This window comes from Meleagris gallopavo, chromosome 1 (assembly GCF_905368555.1).
Source record: "Meleagris gallopavo chromosome 1, MGAL_WU_HG_1.1, whole genome shotgun sequence".
In the NCBI taxonomy this organism is placed as follows: domain Eukaryota; kingdom Metazoa; phylum Chordata; class Aves; order Galliformes; family Phasianidae; genus Meleagris; species Meleagris gallopavo.
Window position 1 is genome coordinate 20,320,343 of NC_139404.1, and position 27,420 is coordinate 20,347,762.

The window sequence follows — 27,420 nt, forward strand, 5'->3', positions numbered from 1 at the left end:
TTGGCTAAGCACTGCAGTAAGTGCTTTATTCCAATCTATTTTCCAAGAGCGATCACACTTTGGATGGAAGCCCACTTCAAACAATTTATTTTTCATGTCTGGACAAGGCAATATAACTTCTACACAATTTAATCTCTTTGCTAAAAGATTTAGCCTTTATAGCTGAAATGCACAAGCTTAACAATAAGGTTAAAATACCCAGGATGCTTAAATCTGAGAAATGCGTTTGCTGGCTGTAGATCAGGACAAGCAGAAGCAGTTGGCTGCAGAATGGCGACTCGGTTGAGGCCTGCCAGGCGCTTCGCCTGACTCCTCGCTGTCGCCTACAGAAGAACAACCACTTCAAGCCGGGCACACAGCGGCCACAAAGCCCTGTAATTACCAGCAAAGCTCAGTCACCAAGGCTCCTCCAAAAAGTTGGGGAGCAGCCACTGCCAGGCCTGGCTCCTCGGGTCGGGAAGGCTGCGCAGAGGAGCCGCCGATCGCCTCATCCTTCATGCTTTCCCACATGGCTGTTTCCTTCTGTTCTCCAGCTGCAGTGAGCAGGCTGCAATTTACCTCCTCGCCCTCACCCTCAAATTTGTTTGGATAAACAAGCTCGCCTTTGTTCTGAGCTGCTACTACATTTACACATTGTATTGTAAATCAGCCCGTATAAAGTGAGGCAGGCCCTTGAACAAGACACTAGCTTTTTTGTTCAGACTGGAATTAAACCAGTAAGAGGCACAGGACTCCTCTTATAAACAAGAGTCTGGAAACAATTGATTTTTAAAAGGTGAGAGGTTTTAAAAAGTTTACTAAACAAACCTAGCTGGTTACAGCCTATGGAGTCAGCCTACAAACAAGTTCAAGGCCATATAAACTGCCAAAGCAGTACTATTTCTGAAGAAACCTTTAACCAGTTTAAAAACTTGCTTTCTCTGTCTTTCAAGAGCCCAAGAATTATTGGCAAGTGATTTAGCTTTTATTGAGTACACAGAGAGAAATTATTCACAGAGGAAGGGAATTAACTATTTACCTTGTCTATTAAAGACAAGAGATCTAAATAGCATCCAGGTGATACAGGATAAACAGCAGGAAAAAAAATCACAGTAATAATAGTTGAGCACAGGAATACACATCTGTAAAGCCCTTCCCATCAGAGGCCTGGAGTACAGGTCTAACAACATCTGTAAGAAATGGCTTAAATGCTGCTGACCTAGCCTTAAGGAAAAGAATGGACTCTGTATACAGCCTCTTTAAGACCCTCTCCAAAGCTGCTTACTATTATTTTAAATAAAACTTGTTTGCCAAGCATTTCCCATGAGTTCAGAAAGGTCCAGCAGAAAAGAGATCAAAAATGATCACTGCTTGATAGCTGCCCAGATTTTCTGGAAAGCTGCTTCTATAACCCCATAACTGAGCACACATAACAAAAAATAAATAAAATTTGCCAGGAGTAAGTTGCAGTCCAGAACTGAGGCTCTCTGATGGGATGCTATGGAGAAGCAACTGGATACATGCAGGAGGTCATGCACCACTGCAGACAGCCCTGCATCCTGCGTAGACATCACGCCCAAAAAATTAATCTCAAATGTAAGTATGATTGGAAAAAATATTTTTATCTCTTTCACTAATGTAAAGGAACAGGGGACAGAAATGTTATGGATTTTGATTTAAAAGTTATTTGCCCTGATATACAGTAAGCATGTTAAAATAGTTTGCTACAGGCTCTTTTCTATATGTCTATCACCTGTGCTACAGAGAAACTCCATACTTCAGTAATTTCAGACTGAAAGAAGACATGCATGCTCCTTGTTCCACATTCTGGAAGTCAGGGTATCACTGCCCAAACTGCAATTCTTGTCATGATCCAACAGCACACACATCTAACAGGCAAAGGCGGAACTGGGAGGTGGGTTCCAATGCCTGCTTGCCCAGCAGGGCAACACACAGCCTCTGTTCCACCACCAGTACCAATGTGCCTTCTTTCTTTATGCACTCCTGACAGCACTGGCTGCCCCAGAAAAGTCCCTCACATCCCTACTGGGCAGAGGGTAGCAGAAGGACACCAAACCTTTCCATCTAGCACTGCATCCTGCTCTGCACTTCCACCTGTGCCAGGACATGTTGCCTCTTGCTCAGTGATCTACCTTTTGTCCCACTCTTCGGTCTTTAAACAGGTCATTAGTGGATTAATCAGGACTGGAATGCATCCCTGGCATCAATCATCTGTTGGAGCATGACCTCCTTCCTCTCCCGAGTTGCTCTTTGCACCCTCTCTCTGCTGTTTTCCTTTCCTCGTTTCATGTTCGTTTCATGCCTTTCACGTGTATACAGAATCACAGAGGGGATAAGGTGGGAAAATACCTATGGGACACCCAGAGCATAAGCCCAGGACCATGTCCAAGTGGCTTTTGGGTATTTTCAGAGGGAGACTCCACAACCTCCCTGGACAGCCTGTGTCAGTGCTCTGTCACCAGCACAGTAAAGAAGCACTTCGTGGTGCTCATGTCACCTGAAGATGACAAAACAGAGAGGCTCTTACAGGACAAGCAATGCTCTGACCTGAAGCCAGATCCATTTCTGAGCAGAGCAAACACAGGCTACATAGAAATGGTGTTTAAGGGAATGAAAAGAAGCCATGAAACCATCAGCGGCCAAAGGTCTTTAAACCCTGTAATTTGTGCCATGAAGAGAGATTACAGCCCATCTGTCCCAGCTACAGCACAAAGGAATTCAGAGTTACTCGTGCTCCCCTTCCCCGCCTCTCCCAGCCTCCTGCCTAGACAGTATGTAAAGCCAACATATACAATTATGTACCTAACTTCTTTGTGTGATCTGCCACTTCACTATTGCTTCTGCCCTTGCAGAAACCTGGGCATTGTGCTTGGAAAATAATACATTATCTAAAATAATTCTCTGAAATCTGCCATGGCATGTGCTTTTCCCCAGTTTTAGTCTGTGCTGATGGCACCGAGTGCTCCAGCATTAAGATTTATTTTCCCGCGTGGAGATAGTGCTGCAAGAACATGGGAAAAACACACCTGTGTGCTCTGACAGTAAACTCTTGCACTAAGTATTAAGGTGACTCTGCCAAATTAAGGAGACTACAATATATTTTTAAATGCCTCAGTTCAAACATCCTCTCAGAACGTTACTCATAACAGGATTTTAAATACCTATTCTTTGACTTACATACATGATATCTGCCTATCCTTCATTTTTGCTCCATTTTAGTTCAAAGTAGGTAATATTTCCCAAATCCACTTGGTATTTTATTAGGCTCTGCAGAAGTTGTGAGGACCCTCAGGGCACTGCAAGTCACCCACGTGTTACCCGCATGAGGCCAACACACACCCCCAGATCCCTCAGACATGAGGAAGGAGAAGCTTGAGCTGGATCTCCCCAGAGAGCAAAACCTGCTGTCCCAATGGGCAGCCCAGCCCAGCCCTCAGTTCTGGAACCCATCTCATCTTCTAGAGGCTGTGAGTGCGGGGTGAGAATATGGATTTCTATTTTGAAACAGCACACAGCTCAGCCTGTCACTTCCCATTGTAAGAATTTCTTATTCTGACAACCAGGGAAAAACTTGACCAAAAAGCTTATAATAGCAAGACCACACTGAGTCCTGAACAAAGAAAAACATGCTTAAAAACTCTCGACTAGTATCACTGGGGTGCACGCAGACAATAAGCAGATTTAAGAAGCTTTTCTATGTTCTGTTTCTTTTTCTATTGGATGGCTAAAATCCAGAGCAAAATTATTTAGCAAACAAACTGAAAATAAAAACAAATCAACATTCCCCACACCACTATCTCCACAGACACAAAGAAATAACTCTATTCATTTTTGTGGTTCCAAACAAAGGCAGGCAAGAAGAAAGCAGACAGCCTTGGAAGTGCTGGGAGCGACCACTGCCAGAGGAAGGGACATCAGGCACCCAGCGCCCGCCATGCCCCCATCTCAGCCTTGTGCTGACCAAGTGACTTGAAACGCCCGGGGTCCAGGTTTGCACATCAGCAGAGTGGGGATAATAGCAGGTCTTTCCATCACAGGGGTGTTACAAAGATCAATTAGTTAATGTCTGAAAAGCGCTTTGAAGATATAGCAGGTGGTGAGCATTATTATGCAAATAATGTGACTTAAGAAAATCACAACTGCTGGATTAATACTAATCCCTTTGATATTTAAAAGACACCATTTTTCATATTTTAAAGCAGCGCACATTTATGCTATACATTTCCACTAGTGCTGTAACAACAAATTTTAACCTTTTCTTCTTGTACAGCTTAATACACAAAACTCTTCTGGAGACATCTTTACAAAATCGGATCTTGATTCAGAGCCAGAAGTAGTGGCAGAAATTATGCGTGTTGATGAACTGGATAACTAAATCCTATGCAGGAGTATTTCTCAGAGGATAGTGTGTCACAGGCCTAACTTGCTGTAACAAACATTGCAGGGTCTTTTGGTTTTAGGGTTTTTTTTTGGAAGCACACTAATTTCACGCATAGAAGCATTTGTAAAACAATATAGCTGCTGTATGATTATGCCCTGTTATGTGGTGGAAAGAGGGGAGAAAAAGAGAAGGATATGGTTCTTTCACTCCTTCAAAGGATGTATTATTTGAATTGCAAAAAAACAAAACAAAACAACCTCCTCCTCCCCCCTCCTCAAAAAAGAAACACAAAACAAACACCAACACCCTAATGTCTCATAATCTCATTTGGCGTTGTGCTTCAGATGCAAAGATCTGTAAGGGCCTCCCAGGCGATGAGACCTGGCAGCATCTGCTCAACACTCAGCAAACATCTGCACGGCCTCTCCTGCACTAGGTGTGTGCAGGGAGTGGGTGGTGGCCCCGGGACATCCCACAAATCCAGCTCACATTTCCACTGCAGAATGAAACCAGAGACAGGCAAGTGCAAGGAAGCACAGGAGTTGAGACCAGAGACAGGAGATGGGACCAGGACAAAAATATATCTGAGCAGGGTTGTCAGAAACCAAGGAGAGAGCAGAGCCAAAGAAAGACACCCCCCTGGTTTCCAACCTTGCATTTGAAACCAGTTCTCTCTTTGAAAGCAAGGCAATTGCCAGTGCAGAGAACTCCCCAGTGCAATAAGGACTTGCACTGCCACCCCCCCCTTTCCCTGAGGAAGCCTGTTTCTCGTCTCCTGTACCGTAAAATTTAGTGCAAACCAGCTGGTGTGTTCTGTCTAGAAATCTGCAGAATATTGCAGTGATTAAAACCAGCTTAATACTAACCCTCTTTGGAATGCACGCCTGAAATTGATATTAATGAAACAAGATCAGATATTAATATTCTGTACAGCAGGTTCCTCAAGCTGTGCTGCAGCACCAAATCAAATCTTTTCCCAAGTTGACATCCAAAATACAAACAGAGCATGGCAGTTGGTATTGACATGGGAGGAAGCAGCAGGAGCGTTTTAAAAGTTTAGAAGCTCTGAAGTTTGCAGTTATAAGAAGCTCAGCTTCCTTTCCTACCGCCTTTCCCACAGCAGCAATATTAATGGCTATTCAATGCAATAATAGGATCTGAACTATAAACTTCACTGTTGTTGTTGTCTTTTTTAATCTCTCAGTCAATATTAAGAGCATTTGGTACTCTTTAGGAGGAAGGAATGATTTTGCATTCTAGGAACAGCTAGATATTTGCAGAGCTACCAGAGAACACTGGTGAAGGATTTACTTCACATCCTCTGCTCATAATTGATGTTGTGATACTTTATTTTAAATGGACCTGCTTCTACAGATTCACAATTTATTTTTATTGCACAAGCACACACTCGTGTAATCTCAGTGCATTCTCATCAGCTGGAGTTACACAATTTACATACAATATAGGTTCAAACCACCACCTGAGGGTCATTCTTCAGCCAGGAGGAGACTCTTGAGAATCTCTGAACACAAAGGCCTGAGGACCAGTGATTCCTACTGCTGGGTCTGCCAGCACTGAGCAGTAAATCTACACTTTTGACCCAGGGCAAGTAAGAATAGCCCTGCCCTTCACTTCACTCTCCTGTAAAAGGACAGCAACTTCCCCCTCTGAATAAGAGCCAACAGGCCACCTGCTGCAGGACAGCACCCAGCCCAAATGAAGGAGAAGGTAGCACGGTGCTTCTTTTATCATCACAGAGAATCAAAACCTGAAGGAGAAAGTGAGTTTCTCCCTTGAGCACCCCCAGCCTGGTTGAGCATGCACACAAAAAGTTTGGTGTCCCAATCTCTACCCTCTAATAAGGTTAATTCACCTTTTCTGAATGGTGGACCACTGTTCCCTTGAGGAAAGCAATCTTATTTTTCTGTAAGTAGCAATACAGTTTGAGGTACATTGGTCCATCTTACTGAAGATCACAGATATTTATAATGAAGATTAGAAACCATAAGCATTCTCAAGACTTTTGCACGTACAATCTTATCACATCAAGGTGGAAAAAAAAAACAAAACCAAAACACCACCAACCTAGATGTCACCTATAAAAGATTTGTCTTCAGACTATATAGAAAAGCAGCTGTTGTAATTGCAACAGACAAGCAGATGAGACTCTGTCTTCCTGTCTGATCACAAAGCCTTTCACAAAAGCCATCCAGAAGGTAACAGACTTGTGTGCCTACATGGTTAGCTTCACACAAGGCAAGCTGTGCAGGTACAGGCTGCTCATTGAGTACCGATTCCTCAGAAAATGGGCAGAGAATGGGAGCTAGCACGTACTGAAGAGATTACTCTGACAGACTCTGGAGCTCAACTATAAAGCTTCTGGACTGCTCATCTCCTGTGTTTGGTAACACCTGCATCATATTTGCATTGAATTTATCTGGATAGTTTTAACCTCATTAAGAATTCACAGGTAAAAAACAGATGTTGAATCAAATCTCACAAAGCAGCGTCTGCTTCTTGGAGGATAGACTAAGCAGAAGGCTACATCATGTCCTAATTTCTCTTAGGTTTGTAAAGTAGATAGTTATAATTTCACTTAGAAAAAAATATATATGCCAGTTGAGCTGAAGTTTATTTGAACTAAAGAGCAAGAAATGTTACTGTGTGGTGTGGAATGGTTGATCTCGTTCTTCATTGAAGCATAGCTACTTAAAAATAAATTAATGCAAGAACACATCATCCTTACCTTGTGGCTCATAGATATACACATGACTAAATTGTAATATTTCCTCTCCCTTCAGGTAAACATGAAAGCTTAACATTAAATCTGTACTAAAAAATTAATAAATCAGCTCATACATTGTAGAGACTACAAGTACAGCCAGATGAGGCCCTTGCAGCTGAGCTCACTGCTCTGCATTTGGCACGAGCACAACTGAAATATTCCAGAAGAAGACAGAATTGTTACATTCTTTCAGATGTTTTGAGTTAATGCTTATGGCACTCAAGGAATTTCTATTTAACAAAAAAACAGCAAGCCAACCTTCAGTAAGTTTCAAAATCTTTACTCACGATGGGAAAGTTTTCACACACCAAAGCATACTTTCCTTTAAAAACACATTAATTGTAATTATGTTATATATTATATATAATTACATATTATTTATCCCTGTATATAATATAGAACCTATTTCTGAAAAGGAATAGAGTGCACTCCATATATATAGCTACTTTCCTGAAGGGGTCAGAAACCTGTGAAGGAGAAATGGTAGGGGTTATTGCAATAGAGCCATTTGAAGCACTCCAAGGGAGTAAAGTCACTAATGAAGAGTCTTCTTTTGGGACAGGTGCCTCCAGCTTTCCATGGGTAAGCTTAAATTGAAGTCATGTTTGTGCTTGTGGCCTCATTAGATTATAACTCGATTGTTGACTTGAATTCTTGTAAGCCTTATACACATGGGACTTGCCCTCTCTCATTTGGAGGGTATCACATAATGGATATTTATCTATAGAGATATGCCATCTCCTCGTAGCCAAGCCTCGGGGTCAATAACCTCAAGTCTAGTTTTCACATTTAACAAATTTTCCAATTGCTCAATTGGCAGAGGCTGTTCAATACCTAGGCTGGAGCTGAGAAGATTAAGTGTTAACCATTTCTTTGTCAAATTTTAAAGACACATTCTTTTTAAAGTCAATTTTTTTAAAAAATATTTGCTCCCTTTGAAAATATTTTTAAATTAATTTTTAATACCTCCTCCTTGCATTAAATAACTGGAGGGCAGAACTTGGCCGTGCATATACATATCCTATGACAGGTATCACTCCCTGTGAGTGCTGTATACCTGCCATTCCAGCAAGGAGAGATACAGTTTTCAAATCAAACAAAAAACCAGAAGCAACCTGGAAATTCTTACCTCCAGGAGCCTAAGAGGACTAAGAATTCTCATATTTCATCAAAATCTCCTTCAAAATCATATTTTATTTATTTTTTATATTTATTTCCTTTCACTTCATCCTTGATATTTCGACTTCCTTTCACTGCAGCAATGAAACAGCTCTACATTCAATACATGAACTGGGGAGATTTTCAAAAGCCTCACATTTTAAAAGGTTTTCCTAAAGCTTGCCAAAGAATAAGAATGACCTGTGCAATGGCTCCATTCATTAAAAGGCAATTCGGCGTAACAATTCCGTCTTCTCATTTCTCTCATACTTTAAAAAGAGCCAAGAGACATCCTGGGATGCTTTGTAGCAGGAGGGGAGGTACAAAACTAATTTTCCAACTGCTCTGTTTACTTTGCATACCTTGTGGGCAAAAGTTGGCAAGAAACAACTGGAAGTTGTTTGCTTTGAAATTATCACCCCATTTACAAGATTCAAGAGCAAAGTCTTCTAAAAGGAGGTAAGAAGGAAAAGGAAATGACTACATGCATGGTTAGCACTACACTACTAGCACAGCCCATGTGCTGGTAATGCACAGGAGGTCACTAGCTAAAAAAGAAAACCATTGGGCACCGAGAAAGCTGGCCTATTCTCACACTCCTCCATAAAGTGCATATAGACACCATGCTTAGAGCATCCGTTGAGAATAAAAGCCCTAGCAAGGTCCATGCAAAACAGCTGTATTCAATTTAAGGCCACCTCATATTATTCCCAATTGAAGTGAACCACACAAGGGCACTGCTGTTATTGAATACACAAACTCAACACCCAAACTTTGTTCGTAAAAGCCTCCTTTTCCCAAACTAATAGGGCCACCCAGAAGGGGATGAGCAGGAAAGGATGACAGCAGCAGACACAGCCGTGGCTTGATAACACAAAGAATTTGGCAAAAATATCAGTTAAAGTGAGCCTTTTTCTTCTTCTTCTTCTATTTTTTTTTTTTAACCCTTTAAGCTTCTCATTCCAACACTGCAAAGATGCACGTTTTGATGTGGCCGTTCTGTAAAACACATCAGAGTTGCAATCAGGCTTTTAAAATAACTTCTTTTAAAGCCACAAAATAGCTACATGTAATAGAGCTTAATGCCAAATCAGCTCTTCTGTCCAGTTCACAAAGCAGCTGTGGTAGCAGAACCAAGCAGTTACCAGCCACTGATGGTGGGAACAACTTACAGGAGAGCTGCCACTGACGCCTCCATATTACCGACTGATGCATGCTGCTAACCCATTTGCCACATAATAAGACAAAATACTCATATTAAATTGGATTTTTGACCTTGGGATTCTGCAAAATTCCTCAAAAAGCAGCAATGAAAAAGAAAAATCAAAATCAGATAACTGAAATTATCTGCTAAATGCAAAACAAAACCAGAAGCCATAGAGTCACCAGTCAAGAAACCTACAAGACTCCACTGCATACAGCAGATCATATACATGGCATTCTGGCACCAAAAGCAGCTACACACAAAGCAGTCCAGACTTTGTGTATGCTAGCAAACAGGCCTGTTTGGTCTGGCAAATGCTATTAGCACGGTGAAGAGTTTTGGAAGGAGACACAGCAGCAAACAACATGACCTTGTCATATTACTGTACATGAAAGATGTGGGTAAAATAGAAAAGAATCTGAGAGGGAGGACAGGAATGTGGGTATGTAACCATGAATTTACAGCCTCTTTTTCTCCCAACAAGCTTAGTAATAGTGTACAGAAAAGTCCTCACTGCTCGTTCATGAGAAAGCTCCAAACTTCTGATGCTGCTAAATTCTCTTCTGATATCAGAGCTCTCATTCAAGTATAATTGAAGTAGACTAATTATGCCACAAACAACAGAAAACACAGGCTGCCTCTTCAGATTATCAGTAGCAGAAAATAGCATGAAGAGTTCAGTTTCAAGGATACTGTTTACATTTCTAAAATGTACTTATTTATTTCACAGGCCCGAGGATCAAAATGAACAGATAATAACTAATTGCTACAACTGGGAAAAGTAAATCGGGAAGTTCTCACCAAGCACACCTGTACACAATAATTTGAAAAGCAGCAGTACAAGCAATGCAGATTGTCAAAGTGCAATTAGACAAGTGGAAATTGTTACTCTGAGCAACTGAGATACTATGTTTTGATAACTAAGTTACCTTGGAGATGACTCACACACACAAGTTGCTTAACGTCATTTTACACTATAGGTCCTGGACGTACAAACGTATGCATAAAAATCACTATGAAATCAGAGAGCACCAATCAGAAATGTAAAGTAAATACATTCTCTTGGCAGATTATTAAACTCAATTTGAGGTCACATTTCAACCTAAAGCCAAAGCAAATAAACCCCCCCATGGCCATCTCTTCTCTTGACACACCCAAGCAACCACACTGCAGAGCTCTACAAGAGGACCCCCTCTTCCTCAAGTGAGCAACACACCTTTTGGAAAGGAGAAAGAGAGGTTAAAGAAAAATAATAATAATCAAAAAATGTCAATCCAAGCAAATCCTTAGCCCACCTGAGCAGCACGACCACCAGTAGCAAGAGGGAGCTCTAGTGCCTCAGGCTTCTGTGCAAATAGCTGCCAGGACAAAGCGCCTTTTGACGTGTACTTGTTCCTGCTGGGAGAGATGAAGAAAAGATACTTTAGTTAAAATATAAGACAAGGGGCTGGACAACATGCACAGCTGAAAAGAAATCACGTGCTCCATGGGTTTCTTAGTATCTTACGCAAAAAAAGCATTTGTAACTGGCAGTTCAAGAAAATGAGGAATTTTCCAACATGTCATTTGTATAAATGTAAAAGGGGGAAGAGTAAGGGAGGTGAAATCTATTGATTTCACACTGAATTCAGCAAGTGAAGACTTAACAATGTGTCAACAAACATCAAATCAACCAGATTTTAAGAACAGAATATAAAAAATACATGCCAAATGAATTAAAAAGCAGTTAAATCAGAGATCTCAGAGTTGTCATTGCTGAATAACATCACAGTGCAACTGTAATACTCCTTGTGCAGTTCACAGAGACTGGAATTATGCTCTATATCTCTTATTAGTTTTATTGCCTGCCTGGAAATAAGCACATCCTCTGCAATAAAATTAATGGATTACATGGTTTAGTAGCATGGTAAATAACAATAGAAAGGATATCACACAGAGTTATCTCAATAATTTGTCAAGCTGAGCTCATTCCAGCCAAAACACTCTTAAGACATCTGAATGCAGATGTATCTATCTAGTAATAAGGAATGTGAGTAGGTTTGCAAATCAGAGGACTGTGAAGTTAAAAAGTAAGGAAACCAGAAAGGATAGAGAAGTCCTCATAGACACATTACCAAGCATCACACTAGGAGTTTATGTTGTTATTAAAGGGGCTAATGTGGCTGATGAATGCAAAGATACAAAAATAAATAGCAACACTGAATGGGGTCCGACAGCATGTAGCAATAATGAGCAACGTGGCAACACTACACCCAGTCCCATGGCTGATGCTCAAAAAACCAAACCAAAACAAAGTATTCAACAACAAACCCAGGACAATATTGCTCTGCATTTTCACTAGCATTACTGAACACTGCATCAAATGCACAATGGACTACGAAGTGCTTGCAGACCTTCCCATTGCTAAATATCAAAAGAAGAGTCCATCTGTTAATGAATGTTAAAGGCATCTCCCTGCAGTAAGTAAATGCGTACCAGGGTTGTGGGATTGCCAATATAAAGAAAACCTTTTGGGTTTTCAACTCAACAGTTTGGGTGGGCAGGATGAGGCCTGGAGCACACAGCACGTGTATGCTCCTCACCCACAATACCCGCTTTGCAGCTGTAGAGTTATGGACTCTTGAAAGACTTCTTATGAGTACTCACAAGGACACTTTGTGTCTGAGTAAAAGTCACCCAGATACAAGCTATATCTTCATGTAGCACTTTTGGGAGGAAAAAAAATAACCAAGAAGCAACCAGGTTTGGTTGATTTCCTAGGTTTGCAATTTGCACTCTGCAGAGTTCTGTTTCTGCCTTGTGATCACATCTAGCACTTACATAGGCTGTCAGTTAATTCAGGAGGGAAAAAGTTTCCATTGCTGATGATCTGAATCAAAATTGCACATAAAATCTTTTTTCTTTTTTTTTTTTCCCCATATTTTTTTTTCCTTTTAAGATACTTACCACTCCCACCAGGCTGGAAATCGAATCATAGAATAGCTTGGGTTGTAAGGGACCTTAGAGACCATCTAGTTCCAATCCCCTGCCATGGGCAGGCTGCCACCCAGCAGCTCAGGCTGCCCAGGGCCCCATCCAACCTGGCCTTGAGTATCTCCAGGGATGGGGCACCCACAGCTTCTCCGGACAATTTGTTTCCAGTGCCTCACCACTCTCTAACTAAAAAATTACTCCCTAACATCTAACCTATATCTCCCTCTTTCAATTTAAAGCCATTCCCCCTTCTTCTTTCAGACTACGTAAAAGGACTCCTGCTTATAAGCTCCCTTCAAGTACTGGAAGGCCTCAACGAGGACTCACCAGAGCCTTCTCTTCTCTGGGCTGAACAAGCCCAGCTCCCTCAGCCTTTCTTCCTAGGAGAGGTGCTCAAGCGCTCAAGCCCTCTGACCATCTTTGTGGCCCTCCTCTGGACCCACTCCAGCAGCTCTATGTCTTTCCTGAAGAGATTAAATTATTGCTTTTTTTTTTTTTTTTTTTTTCCCCATAAAATTCAGCAGGCCCACTGCTAAGTCTCAACCAATTTTGTCTCATACCGATTAAATGAAGAAAAGACACAAGTTCAACACATTACACCACCATATTAATGAATGACAAATTAACAATCTTCTCATGCATTTAAGAGAGACACAGCATATCTTGGACTTCAGTTACAATGAACACAACCAGAATCATTAAAGAGAAAGGACTGACTAAATAACTATGAGAAGCTGAAGGAAACTGTAGCCTACTAATGTGAGCCAAGTATCATATCTTCAGGAAAGTAACTTTTATTTGCCATGTATGCCTACTGATGTCCAAGAAAAAGTTGACTGAACTGCCCCTTCTGACTCAGGGAAAATAGAGAGAACTCTGGGAGTTCTCACTCCGTATTTCAGTGGCACTTGTTTTATCAAATCAGTGTATTTCATTTTTTCTATCCTTAACTTTCTTCCTATGGCTGAAGACACTTGAATAATAATTATTTTCCTGCATGGTTTAAATAATTGGTCCCTCCTCAACTCTAAATAGCAACACAACTAGGAATGCAAGTGCTATATCTTTATATACAAGTGTATTATAGGTACATACATCTGTCAGGAAGAAGTACTGTCTCTTCTTAAGCTATATAGAAGCCACAGGGAAAAGGATATGAGGAGCATACATCGGGAATTTCTATATATTTAAAACACAGCCAGTTAGTATAGCCAGAAGGTTAAGTTTGAAATGTGAGACTTTATTTCTGTGTCACTTCTCCAGGAGTTCTGGGAGACTCAGCTATCACCCTAATGATCTCTAGACATGGGAAGATTACTGTTGGGTTTATGAGAATTCCCTTCAAACTGAGCTGACATGTAGAACTAATCCAGCTTATCTAGAAAGATGCTAGCTACATCTATTCAGCAATAAGCATCACTTATCTTTTTCTTAAAAAAAAAAATGCAAGTTCTGTAACAATTAAGCTTAACTGCTAAAAATTACATGGATTTTATTTAAAAAAAAAATTAAAGTCAAGTTGATCATTGACAGTTCCTATGTACTTCAAGCAGCAGAACACTCTTGATGGTCTACCAAAAGACAGAAGGACAGCTTGAGTGGCAAAGTTTCTCCACTTCTTTCTGGTTTGTTGTAGGATTGAGAAGGATTTAATACACTTCTAACAGAAAGAAAGAGATGACATATCTGCAGCATAAAGAAAGTGACTGCTGCCAAACAACACAAAATCCCTTCACTGCAAATGACCAAAAAGCCTCTACTCTTTACTTGTGGCCCTAAATTAGCAATATCCGTTATTGAAAAAAGCCAGCAAAGCAGTAGAAATAAGCCTGTAATTAGATAACCAACTTTCTAAAAACACATTTTGACTGAATAAAGCAAAATTCCTGATTAGTTCTTTCCAGCACCAAACCAAGCTGTTTGCCCATGGGCAGGAGGTGGGAGAGTCCATATCTAGCACCAGCCCAGGAAAACAAAAGCTCGGCAGCTACCCATAGAGGCGGAGGACAGGCAGAAGTGCCTTGTAAGGTGCTGGGTGAACTCTGTCCTCTGGCAACTGTCAGGGAACTCAGCATGGAGCTAATCATCAAGCTGCCCCGGCGCCAGCACTGGCTCACGGAAGCTAGATTTCAAAGAGAAACCAAATAACCCAAGGAGCACGTGGTGGTGACCACAGCTGTGCTGACACACTCCTGGGGTTGAACTCCGCCTTGCACTGCAGCAGCCTGCAGCTGGGTGACTGAGCAGAGGGTGCTTGGCTTCGGTGTGTCTAACTGTTGCTGATCTTTGCTAGGTATGGACACTTCAGGGAGTTAGGAGGCTTCCCTCCAACATCCAAGACAGAAAGAAGCTTAGAGAGATCCAAAAGCTTTCTATTCCTAAAGAGACAGAAACCAAGAAACGTTCAATTTTAACAGATACCCATGAACTACCTGCCTAAGGACAAGTCCCAACCCTTCAGTGCTTGGGCATGTGTCCTCAGACTCCTCCATCCACCTGCTTCTTTAGAGTCCTCCCAGGCACAGACTCCACAGCCTCCTTCTAAAGCCAAGCCTGAGCAGTTTTCTGGACAATTAGGGAGCTTCTCTCTAACACTAAGCCACTGATGGGTACATAAAACTTATTTCTTCCTTTCCTTATTTCTACTTTGTTTATGCAAGTTTTGACCAAGCAGGGAGTAAGAGGTTAAAGTACATGCTGTCTAAATATTGCACTTCTAAAAGAGACACCATCTAAATGCCTTACTCAGGATATGCATGCTTTTCTTTGTAGGTTGGTTTTTAAATGAGAATTAAGAGATGAATATCAAATCCAAGCTGGCCCCATATTGAAACAAAACTAGTCAAGTAATACTTGACTAATTCTAGTTGCACCTGGCCAGTGATTATTTTATTTTATTTTATTTTTAATTCTAATGGAAACCATCTAAAGAGAAGAGGATCCTCTCTCCCTATAAACTGAGGATTCCATACTGGTTGAGAAAGCCTGCAAGAAAAGGCAAAATAGATATCCACTACTGAGTTGAAAAGACAAAGGTAAAAAAGTAGAAGGAATGCTTCATTAGAGTTGTTTGTTTACTTAATTCAATTTTTAATTGTTTAGACTCTCATCTCACTAAGATGTGCTAACTTTACTTAAAGAAGGCCCCACAGTTTTTATTTGCATAAATCAAGTGTGTTTAATGAAGAGCACATTAGCTCATCATCACATTGGTTCTGATGAGGAACTGCATAAGTGACAATGCCAAGCTATTTTGGGGAATATTCATTATATGTCTAAAGAACAGTCTGACTGGAGGAAAGTGAGAACAAAATGACAGTAAAAAAATGGCAGCAACTACTTTACTAGCAGTTAACATTGCCATTAACTGCTTGCTGGCAAGAGTTTAAAGTTGCAAACCCTAATTTAAGCTTATTACCTTAATTTTACAGTTGTAATTCAATAGTCAGAATGTGGCACTGGTGTAATAAATATCTTCATTCAGTGCTTCATACAACAAACATTTTAAAAGTGAATGCAAAATCTCAAAATCTAGGTGTTAAAGAAATAGAAACGATTAGTATCATGTCATCATTATAAAAAAAACCAACATGTGTACAGTTTTCTTAAAAAAAAGCCAGAATTCAAACACGTTAACAACAGGTCACTGGTATTTTTGTTATTCACAGGCATTCATGAAGAGAATCATAGAATGGCTGGTGTTGTAAGGGACCTCCCAACTCCCAAGAAATCTCCCTTCAAATGTACGTTTGTATCTGGGGAGCTTACGCACCCATAGCAAACAGCCCCCAGTTTTGGAAAGCTATTTAAAGCCTGAAGGCCACTTCCAATAATATCTGCAGGAAGACTCAGGCAGCAAATGGCTGTGCCCTAAGTGAGGATATTTTATATACTGATATCTGTAGATTCTTCAGTTAGATGTACAAAGCAAGATTTGGCGAGAAGGGAAAACACGCTTTTCTCCTTCTAATTCCCAGAATCCATGTGGGAGGAAGGATGGGAAGAAGAAAGCCGCTCACTGCTACCTTCTGAAACCCAGCAAGGTGAGTGCCATGACCGAGACCATCACACAGCCTCCCCCTGCACAGAGCTGCCTCGCGCTGCTGATCCCCACAGGGATCAATAGGAAAGTAGCTCAGCTGAGTTACATTTTCTAGGGAAAACACCATTTCCAAAGAACGTGAGTGCTGTCAGGCTCCAGTTCTCGATCACACCCGATTTAGCTGACCCCAGCTGTCTGCTTTGTCCCTCTGCCAGCACGGAGATGAGCAGGAGGCTTCATGCTACCGGACTTCCCCACATTACGCTCTAGCACGAACAGCTATACAGTGCAGCTCACATTCATGTGCCAGGCTGTAAACACTGACACACTCGAGCTCCAATAGGAAACAAGGCTGGATGGCAAAGTAACCTCTGGCAAAAGGACAGGATGAACAGCTGGATGCTTCAGCTCCTGGAGCACAAGTCAGAGTCACAAGTGTAGTTATTATGCCATCCTTCCCATGTTGTCAGCAATCCGGGAGTATCAGAGAAATCTGGTTAACAGAACTGTTATAGCTGCTTATCAAGAGCATCCAAAGCTTCAGGTGCGCGTTTGGACTTCACTTTACTACTAAAAGCAGCATCCAGTTTAGCTGGATCTACATCAGCTTTGCTCAGTTATATCAGATCACTGTAAAAGCATTTTAAAAAGAGAAGTTTCTACTCTGTCTTCAGTCAGACTCGGTTCCCACCACGCTTGGAAACCACAAGTATTCAAGGCAGCGGGGACAAGCCACGCCAGGCTCGGAAGCAAACTTCCTCCCTTTTGTTTTGGCTGGAAGCATGCTCAGTTCTGGCCTTTCCACGGCAGGCAGCAGCCCCCGCACCAGAGGGATGTGTGCAGGACTCAGGAGGCTGGGTACAGAGTGCCGAGCTCACTCCTCGGAGCACAGGGAATGGGTCGCCCTGCTGCTCTGCCCACAGCCAGTACGCAGCCCTGCTCCACCAAAGCCAGTTACATATTATAAGGTTTGGAAAGGCAGGAGAAAGAATTTCCAGCCCAGCTTTGGGGCTGACACCCCTAGAAAAGAAAAGCTCGAGGTAATGCCAGGTACATGCCAGCAGCCCATTACTTACCAACCCCAGCTTCCTTCTAGATTCCAGTGTAATGAGAACATAAATAGCAGAACAAGCATACATTGCTCTTGACGGAATTACCTATTGAGAGTTCCCTCTGGTGTTCAATAAGTTAATCATCACATTCAAGGTAACAACAACGTTAGCTACAAAAGCACCAAGTTCCTCCGCAAACAAGTTTTCATTTCATGGTGAGCGCAGCAATAGGGATGGGACCACAGCCTTACGATAACAAAGGCAACGCTATTCCCAATTGGGCACCAAAAACTTGCGGTTCATTCTCTATACATTCTCCTCCGGTCTGACTAAGGCAGGAAGAACCCCGGTTATTTATTCCCGACGCCTTCTGTCTCCGGGTGGCACCGTCACTGCAGCCTCCCAGAAGATAAAGTCACACGCGCAGGTACGGCCCATCACAACAGGGAACGGCAGAGGTGTTCTGCTCTGCCCCAATAACTATGCTTTGAGTCACGACAGTTTCGGGCCGGCACTTTCGTTCACCGGCACGAACCAGGAACGAAAGGCAGTCTATCTAATTAACAGTTTGGAAAGAAAGTTTAAAGCCGAAGAGACACAAACAAAACGCGGCTGAGCTCCCGAGCTGGAGCCGGCGGTGCGGGGGGCGGAACGCGGGGCCGCACCGAGCGGGCGGCGAACCCGGGGCTGCCCGGCACCGGGCGTTGCGAAACCCGGGCGGAGAGCGGGTGGCTCGGCGGGCACCGGGACAGCCGGCAGCGGGGAGCGGCAGCGGGGGGCCGCAACGCCTGCAAGGCGGCAGAGGAACCGCGCCGGGAGCGCGGAGCCGCGGTTCGAGAGCCCCGTAGCCAACCCCAGCCGGGGCGCGGGCAGCGCCGGCCCCGTCCCTGCCCGTCCCTCCGCCCTGCCCGCGGCGGGGAAGGGTGAAGTTGCGGCGTCCGCGATCGGCGGCTGCAGGCGGGGGCAGAACGGGCAGCTCGCCCCCGGCCCGGCGCGCAGAGGCGGGGAAGGGGCTGCGTTACCTTCAACAGGTGCAGGCGCCGGCGGAGGCAGCCGGCGGCGCGGACGCTCGGCGCGGAGGCGGCTCCCGGCAGCCCGGGGCGGGCGGCGGCGCTGGGCGGAGGCGCTCCGGCAGCCCCCCGGCGGCCGCCCCTGCTCCCGGCGGGCCCCGCCGCCGCCTCGCCAGAGTCAGCGCGGAGGCGGCAGCGGCTGCGGCCACCTCGGAGAGAGGAGGGAGAGAGAGAGGAAGAAGAGAGAGAGAAGGGAGGGAGGAAGAGAAAGAGAGGGAGGGGAGGCAGCGAGAGAGCAGAGAGAAGCGCCCCGAGAGGGATCGATCGATCGTCACATGGCGGTCGCGATTCACCGCCGCCCCCCGACAGCTAAAGCCTACGGCGGGGAGCCGGAGAAAAGCTGCGAGGAGGGGACACACCTGTAGGCGCAGCACATATCCGCTGTGAGCACAATGCGAGACAGGAAACTGAAAAAACAGCCCAGGGAAGGAGAGAGGCTCCCGTTCGTCCCTCCTTCCCTCGCTCGCTCCCTCCCTCCCTCCGTCCTCCTCCTCCTCCTTCTCCTCCTCCTGCTCTCTCCACCCCCTGCCCCTGGTCAGGCTCCGCTGTCTCCTGCAGGCAGAACCAGGCGGAGGGCCGGCGGGAGGAAGCAGCCGCACTTTCTCCCTTTCCCTTCCCCTCTTCTCATTGTTCCTCCCGCCGGCCAGGCGCGGCCAAGGGGCTCCCCCGCGGGGCCGGGAGCCGCCGGGAGCCTCGAGCCGCGGCCAAGCGCAGCGCCGCAGGAAGCCGGCACCGGACCGGGCCGTGCCGTGCCGGGGTCGCCGCTCCAGCGCCGGGAGCCGAGCGCCGGGCTGCCGCGGGGCCGGGAGCGGGGCGGAGGTCCTGCCGGGGCCGTGCCTGGCGGCGGGGCTGCGAGGGGTCTCCTTGCCTTTCCTTGGTCTTAGGGTAACCGGCGCGTTCCGGTGCTGTGTTGGAGAAGCTCCTGAATGTGTAGGAGCGGTAATTGCCGCCTCTCGTCCTCAGAGAAGGGAGAGCTGCTGTGGGGCTCCGGAGTTCGCCGCTCTCCCTGTGCCGTCGTTGGGAGCCCGGCGTATATCACAGGCAACTCCTGTAGTGAACTGAAAGTACCGCGGGTTTATCCCGCTCAGGCAAACTCTATGCGACCACAGTATCTGAAGGACTTTTCTCCCTCTTAGGCACTTCTTTCCTCCCCCAGAAACGCACAAACGAGAGCCTGTGTTTAAGCTCATTGCTTCGGCATCAGGATCTGCTCTGCACTCAGCTGTCAAGTTTGTCTTGACTCTAAGTAACGTAGGGATAGTCTATCGTAAAAGAGGGATGTTTTAGGAGGACGGCTCACATGAGCTTTGGGTAATGGTTTGGAATTGGCCGGTGGCTTTCCATCAGTCAGACGTGGAGTGAGGAGGTGCAGGGAGTAATTAATGAGCTGCCGTTGGCACTTGGAGCCCAGCCTCATTAAATGCTGTGTGCATTGGGCTTCCTCTTGAAATAACAGGAGCGAGCTGGTCAGAGCTGTGCTTCTCAAATGGCACGTGGGAAGTTGCTGAGGAGTTGTCATCGCATTTCAGAGCAGCAATACAAAACAAAACCCAGCTCCAAGAGTAAAAAGCAGTAGACTGCTGGAAGAGATGCTAACATGGGCGGTGTGCTGTTACAGCAGGGTGAGACCATCCCGCTGCCGTGGTGTTCCACTTGGAGGCTGGGTCCTGCCAGCCCAGCCCAGCCCAGTTTTTTGCCAGGCTCCAGAAGGCTCTGAGCCCTGCCTGTTGGCCTTCCCACTCCTTATCTGGTGGGCTGAGACACTGTAAGGTGAGAAGGAACAGCTCTGGCATCCTGGTGGAGCATTTCTGAAGGTCTAGATCCCCCCCACTTTGTACTTCTTTGCTTGCTGGAAGAAAACAGTGGAGTCTGAGGAGAGAGATGGGACCTCCTGAAGAAAACTGGGTTAGTTGCGTCCCACAAGCAACTCCCCAAGGGAGGGATACAGGACAGAGGAACTTGCAGGCTGCTAATGGTCTTGGTAAGACCTCACTTTCTAGGCTGCTCTTTCAATGTCTGGGCTTATGGCCAAGCTGTGTCCAAACTTTTGGCAGCATGCCCTGGCATTACCGGCCGGGCAGCTCTCTGTGCACCCTGGCTGTGTCTCCCTGCTTCCCAGCACTTTCTGCCTCTGGGCCTTGGCTGAGGTCCCTGCTGCCTGCCCCCACCCTGCCCACTCCAGACCCACCACTCCGCTCCCTGCTCAGGGCAGGCCCACACCTGCTACCCCCGCTGGCTGCCACCCATTCCGCAGTGCTTGCTGTGTTGCTCTGCCTTGCAATGGGGTCCCCAGGCCCAGCCTATGCCTCAGCTGCCTCCCGGCGCTCTGCATGGCTCCCTCTGGCTGGAATGCTTCCCTGTGGCCGCTGTTGGCTGTGTTTCTCAGAAACAAGCCTGTGGACACACATGGACAGAGCAGTGGTGACAGTTTACTTAATTTGGGAGAGGAGCCGGTGAAGTGAAGCCGTGCTAAATCCTTGGCCCGTCCGTACTGATTACGTGCTGTGCATTCGACCTTGCTTGGTGTGACAGGGATTATAAAGCTGAACTCAAGCTTGAGGTGGCCACACAGCATCCCATCCCAGGGCGCTGTCTCGTTTGCTCAGCCTCTGTACCTTGCTTTTCTGCAGGGCACGTGCAGCAGTACTACAGCTGCAGCGGGGCCCACACTTCTGCAAAGATGTGTGCATCAGGACTTCTGTTATCCTGAAATGAAGCAATGTGGCATCGCTCAGAGCTGGGCCTGCTTATGGAGGAGCAGCTCGTTCACAGAACAGTCTTCTGCCTCTACTTTCTCCTGGAGGCAGCACGCTGTCCTCTGCCCCACAGCCAGGCACGTAGCTTGCTCAGTTCCCCAAGTGTATGGTACATAGAGTAACTTCCCAGTCAGCTCAGAGAAACTGCTGCACAGGAAAAACTGCTGTTCGCTGCTGAAGAACTGTTCCATTCTCACTAAAAAAAAAAAAAAATCAAATCAAATCCTAAACACGTAAATGCTTAGAAAGGAGCAACAAGTGATTGAATGATAAACAGCTTCCGAGCATCTTGGCAATCTTAACTATCAGTGCCACTTACACATAGACAGTGTGCAGACTGAGGGGGAAAGCCCTGCCTTGTCATTCCTTTGTAAGGACAGAGTTAACTGGGCTGCATGTGAATAGGATGCTGATCCAGATTCCAGTTTCCTAATTATTTCTTCCTTCTGCACTCTCTCTTTTTCTCCCATCTTGTTATCACCCATTCATTGTTATGCATTGTTATCCTTCTGTTTCTCCTCTGCCTGTTGTCCTTTATGCCGGATGCACTGTGCGTGCTTCTTTCCTGCTTCCTTTCCCAGAAGTGTCAGTTCTTAATATTATCTGAGGCACGGCCATACGTGGTACCGTTTGTAGTGCCAAAACCTTCAAGGCCCATAAAAACCAGAATTTCCACCTGTCATTGTTAAAAACACCTTGCTCACAAGCAGCAGGACTGATGAAGCCTGGTTCCCTGTGGCTTTGCATCTGACTTGCTTGTTGCCATAACCTTGTCTACTGTGTCTCCTTCATGTCCTGTGTGACATCTCTGCTCTGCAGCAGGAGGGACCAGGCGCAAGCACGCTGCCCGGCACAGCTGTCAACAGCTGCATTCCTTCCCCATTTCTCTGCTGGAAATTGAATTTGAATCACTGACTCTATGAAACTTAATTGTGTGTGAGACTTGTACGTCTTTTATGCATTTGTTTGCAAGTAGCCAATGTGTTCTGACATTTTTATGAGGGTCTGATGGGCAGACAAACAGCCGGATGATTGATTATTGGCCTTTAGAAAGGAAGGTTGTTGTCTTGTGGCCATGGAGATAACCTAAGAGCAAACCAAACAGCTAAAAGAGAACCTCAGATCCCTTAAAGTGATTAAAATTGCACTTTGTGCAGAAAATTTTGGTTGCCTCTGTTCCCACATGTCAGAATGATATCATTACAGCTGGCCTCAGGATCTTGCTCATCTCAGCTCTCTCATGAAGAGAGGGGGAATGGAAGTAAAGGGGAGAGTGTTCCTCCTGATGGAAGCAATGCGGAAGCTGAGATTCAGGCTACCTTTGATAATGCTATCCTTCATAATACTTTTGCACTGATGATAGAATGTAAAGGACTTGAGAAGTAGGACCCTACCTAAATGGTTTAAATCTTTTGATTAAGGTGTAAGCCAGGGCTCTAGCAGATTTTTTTCACCCTCTGTCTGAGTGCAGAGCAATCTGACGTCTTCAGTCCTGACAGGGCACTGCTTTGTCTTCCACCATTGACTGAAATGACCTAAATATACATATTTATATGCTCACAGTCCATAAATCATCCTGGGATCTACTTTTTTGGGGGCTGAGAAGTGCCAGATACATCTAAGGTGTTATTATTAGATTTGTGAAATGTCACTGCAAACATCCTGAGTTTCATGCCCTTTGCACCGAAGTGCTGTAGCAGATCAATTTGTATATATTTGCCTATTGCTTGTGGCTGATGAGTTTTTCAACTCCCATTCTTCAGCAATCTAGAAAAAGATCCTTAATAGTGAAATAACCCAGAGTTAGTTGTAGGATTTCTTTCATGTTTAACTTCGGTGACGGACAATATATGGACCACATGGACTGTTTTTTGGGGGGGCTTTTTTTTTTTTTTTTTTTGTTATTTTCTATCCAGCCCTAACTCAGAAGATTTGTTTACCTCTGTGCAAAATATTACCCAGCCAGAATTTTGCTTTTGTTTAATTTAGCAGACATTTTGCATATACTTTGCTACAGATATAAATTACTGCAGAAAGGTATGAGATAGAAAAACAGCAGACCCAGGATAGGATTTCCATGTGGAATCTGTAGAAAGCCTTATATGGATGTGTGCAATGTGTAGATGCATGTGCAAAACTATTAAATGTATCGGCTTTTGTAGTGAGAACTTGACATCCTGATATATCCCTAGTTATACCAGATTGCGTGTGAGCCCAGTTAGGAGATCCTTGGGTAATGAAGAGGCTCATATGGGCAATGTTTTTATTTTTCTAATGCAACCATGAATTTTCTGAAAAATTTATCTAAAAAAAAGCAAAAGATGGTAAGAAATTTCAGCAGATAATTTAGTCTTGCAGCCAAATGCTGCTAAAATGAAAATGAATGTAAAATGTTGATGAATGATATTTAGCCCTGCTTTTTTTTCTCCTCCTTTTTTTAGACTAAGTGCTCCCTGTGCATGTGCCCAGTCACACACGTGTATGTATATATGAACCAGAGAGGCCAACATTTCCAACTTCAGTGAGGGCAGCTGCCCAGCTACCTTCCAAGGACACTGCTCTGCTGTCACAGTTACCATGCTTCATAGCCACAGCCTACACGTGATGCTACTGCTATTTCTGCAACTGTTTGGGGGACTGACCATTGGAATTAGCTACCTGTCATGTGTGCTGCTATAAATATCTCTATACTGTAGAAAAAAAAAATAATAGAAGTTAATCTACTAATATCTAAACTAGTTTTATTATAGAGAGATTGACTGTGGGAAGACAACTACTACTAAGCGTTCATGATTACAGTGCTCTGTTCAGAAGTGGAAAATCAGAGTTAAGTATTTTATGCTGGAAATAATGCAGTTTTTTACACTAGTATCCTCAGATAACAGATAATTAATATTTTCAGAACATATATTGCAGATTTTTTGTGTTCTTATATTCAAGTGTATCTGGACTGTAGTAGCTAAGCATACAGCTGAAACAGTAGGAATTTAATGTGGTACAACAAAGTTGTAGAAGCATTTATCGCTTTAAAAGGTTTAGATCAATCAGAATTCATCAATGCCACCTCAGTTAAGATGATAGAAAAATAAAGTATTGACTATTAACACAGAGGCTGTATTTTACCTTTTTATTCGTAGGAAGATTTCCAAGATAATGTAGGTATTTTAAATGACTAGCTGTGCTTCCATCATGTGATGGCAACTAATCAATAAATCATGTGTCATTGTTGTGGCTCAGCATGTCAAACAGCTGCATTTCAGTGTCCATATTTACAGGTTTTGAGCTTTTTGTGTGTGTGTGTGTGTGTGTGTGTTGTTGTTGTACATTTCTAGCTCATTAGGCCTGATTTTAAAAGTGGTTATTTTCACGTCAATGAAATCGGTAGAAAAATCACATCTTATCTGTTTCTGCCAAATGGAGGAGATGGAATGGGGTAATCAACGAGAAACTACAGTTACTTACCACGGCTTGCTACCCCATGTGGGTTTACTAAAGCAGTTTTTCCTCACGGGCAATGTGAAAAATAAATACGCTGCATTCTGTGAGACACATTGGACGTTTTGATGCTCTTGGGAGATGGTAAAAGGATGAGTGCTTTCAGAAGCAGCTTTTGGTATGCATAAATCATGAGGCTTGTACTGAGGTCTGGGACATCCAACTCAAATGATTTTGGTTAGGTATCAGCATGAAGATGAACTAATAGTGTTGTGATTGCCCTGCCCATCTCCATTACTTTTGCTTTCCAGAATTCCAGAACCATATCACTCTGCCATGAATGAATATTGACTCATGAACAGATGAGCCTGCTGATCAGCACACATCCAGACCTGTGGTTTAAGGACAGTGGCAAACAGCTGAAAAAGCATTAATTACTGTCATGGTCTTCCATTGACATTAACTGCATTTTGAGTGCCTTTGCCAGTGTGCCCAAATACCTACAGAAGTGTTCTCAATGAAGGCACTTGGTTCAGCTTGGGCCCAGTTCAGAAGAAAGCAGTGTTTGTCCTCAGAGGGAAATATTACAAAGAATTGGCCAAAACACACTCACTGTCCTTGTCTGGAGTAAACAGCTCTTGCTCATCAGGATATTGCAAAATCTCAATGTCTTCTTTGCATTGGTCTCAGAAATGCCTTCTTTCATGTTTTAGTTTATTAGAAGATTAAATTATTTTCTTCTGGACAATGACTCAGGACATAATAACCCACATGTTTATCACAGCCATGTCAGATAACTGGAACTCATGCTATCTGAAGTGAACTGTGGGGATTTGCGTAGGTTTCGGCGAGTACAAAACAGATGCTCTTCCCAGTGGCTCTGGTTTATGTATGTACAGGCAATGAGTCTGTGCTCATATTCCTTCCCTGGCTGCAGCATAAGCAAACCTCGATCTTCACTCCTGAAGAGATTAATAGTTCAAGTCGAGGCTGTATTTCACTCTTAATAATTCTTGTAGAAACTGTGCCCCTCTGGAACAAGGACCAAAACAAAGTCTGGCATAAAATTTGTGAGAGCTGAACAAAATTCAGCTGAACCAAACCAGCTGTTGAACTGTTTTGCACAGTAGCTCCAGTAAACTGGGACAGTGCTGAGGTTTCTTTCCCTTCAAGAGAACTACTATGGCATAGACACATTTTTGTTCAGACTTCTCTTAAAAATCCCCAACATAAACCCTCCTTTAGGCAGAACTTGAGTCTTGAAAGTACCAGAGACATCCCAGAGTTTGCTCTGATATTAATTTTATGTAAAAGATGGTCTAATGCTGCAGCGAGAACTAAAATGGCGGAGCCCGCAGTTCACACATGCTTGATGTGAGACGCTCAACTGGCCTTGTCCTGCTGCTGGCCTTGTCACACTGCTGGCCTTGTCCTGCTGCTGGCTTTGCTGAACTGCTGGCCTTGTCCATATTGCTGGGCTCCTGAGGAGCTGTGGAACAGGAGGGAAGACTGTAAGGCCCAGCCGCTGCCAGGCTGCGCCCACTTGCCCAGCTCCTTGCACACACAAGCCCTTCTGGCTGTACCAGCTGCTTTCTTGCTGCATAGTTTTTCTGCTGGGGCCATATCTATGGTGTGATGTGCATGGCAGTTCACAGGCCGAGGGCTGGAGGGGACCTCTGAGCTATCAGAGCATCATAGGATTATCATCTACACCTCCAGGCAAATTGTGACGTGTTTGTCTGCCTTCTGAAAATCTCCAGTGACAGAGGTCTGGCATTGTACAGACCAACTATCTACTGATTAACTCTTACCTTAATCCTAATAGCCTATTTGACTCTTCCTTATTCCTTATGCTTTCTAACCAGGGAGCTGAAAATGGGTAGGTTGTTTCTGCCTCCTCACAAAAACACTATATATTTGAAGACTGATCGTATCTTCTTTCAGTCTTCGTTTCTTTACACTTCTCCTCCCCCGTTAAACATCTCATGTAGGCAGTGCTTGCTGGGTCTCTGATTATCTTCTGGACCTGCTTCATCCTCTAAAATGTATTTCTAAACACCAGCCACGATCCCTTGGCTGAGCCCTTACCAGCAGTGAATAGTGAGGAAAGATCACCTCAGGTGCTTTGAAAGTTGTACTGCTGTTTTATGAAATTTGGAAGTCTGAACTAAGAGGACTATGGGGAAATTGTGCACTGAGATGGAGGAGAAGTGAGCCATGCTGGCAAGAGAAAGGCAAAACTTTGCAGTTGATGTTTTTGCTTTTTTAAGTATTGCAGTGCTTCCAGCAAAAGTAAAGCTTGGTATGATTAAATGACCAATGTCAAGGTTATAGCACCCTGAAGATGTTTAGTCTTGCTGGAATTGTTTTGTTTTACATTTTGTCTTTTTTGTTGGTTTTGTTGTTGTTTTCCTGTCTGAGGAGAACAAGCCTATAAAATTAAGTAGTAAAAATAACATAAATTAACTAGTACAGTAAGTGTCTGGGATGATAAACTCCACTATCATTAGAGAAAATAACCAAACATACATGTGGAGTTTCATCCAGACAAGACTAGACTCCTT

At 44.2% G+C, this 27,420-nt stretch overlaps 2 protein-coding genes across 4 annotated transcripts in view; one reads left to right on the forward strand and one right to left on the reverse strand.

The window, feature by feature from the left end:
* The window catches only part of PLXNB2 (plexin B2), a 249,335-nt gene extending 230,182 nt beyond the window's left edge, over positions 1–19,153 (reverse strand). Inside the window, exons 1-2 of one of the 3 annotated variants that reach the window (XM_085218291.1) lie at positions 19,025–19,153; positions 10,824–10,926 (exon numbers count right to left, since the gene is read on the reverse strand). The gene's annotated coding sequence lies outside the window, so the exon portion shown is untranslated. Of the gene's footprint in view, positions 1–10,823; positions 10,927–18,617; positions 18,759–19,024 lie in introns of those variants that run through there. The other 2 variants (XM_085218311.1, XM_085218302.1) reach the window with 2 other exon arrangements.
* LOC109365436 (uncharacterized) lies at positions 16,484–24,527 on the forward strand. The gene is made up of 3 exons (XM_085216885.1): positions 16,484–16,544; positions 18,213–20,646; positions 23,863–24,527. Exons 1-2 carry the CDS (start codon positions 16,484–16,486, stop codon positions 19,028–19,030), a joined length of 879 nt encoding a protein of 292 aa, XP_085073011.1. The 3' UTR covers positions 19,031–20,646; positions 23,863–24,527.
* Positions 24,528–27,420: the final 2,893 nt, after the last annotated feature.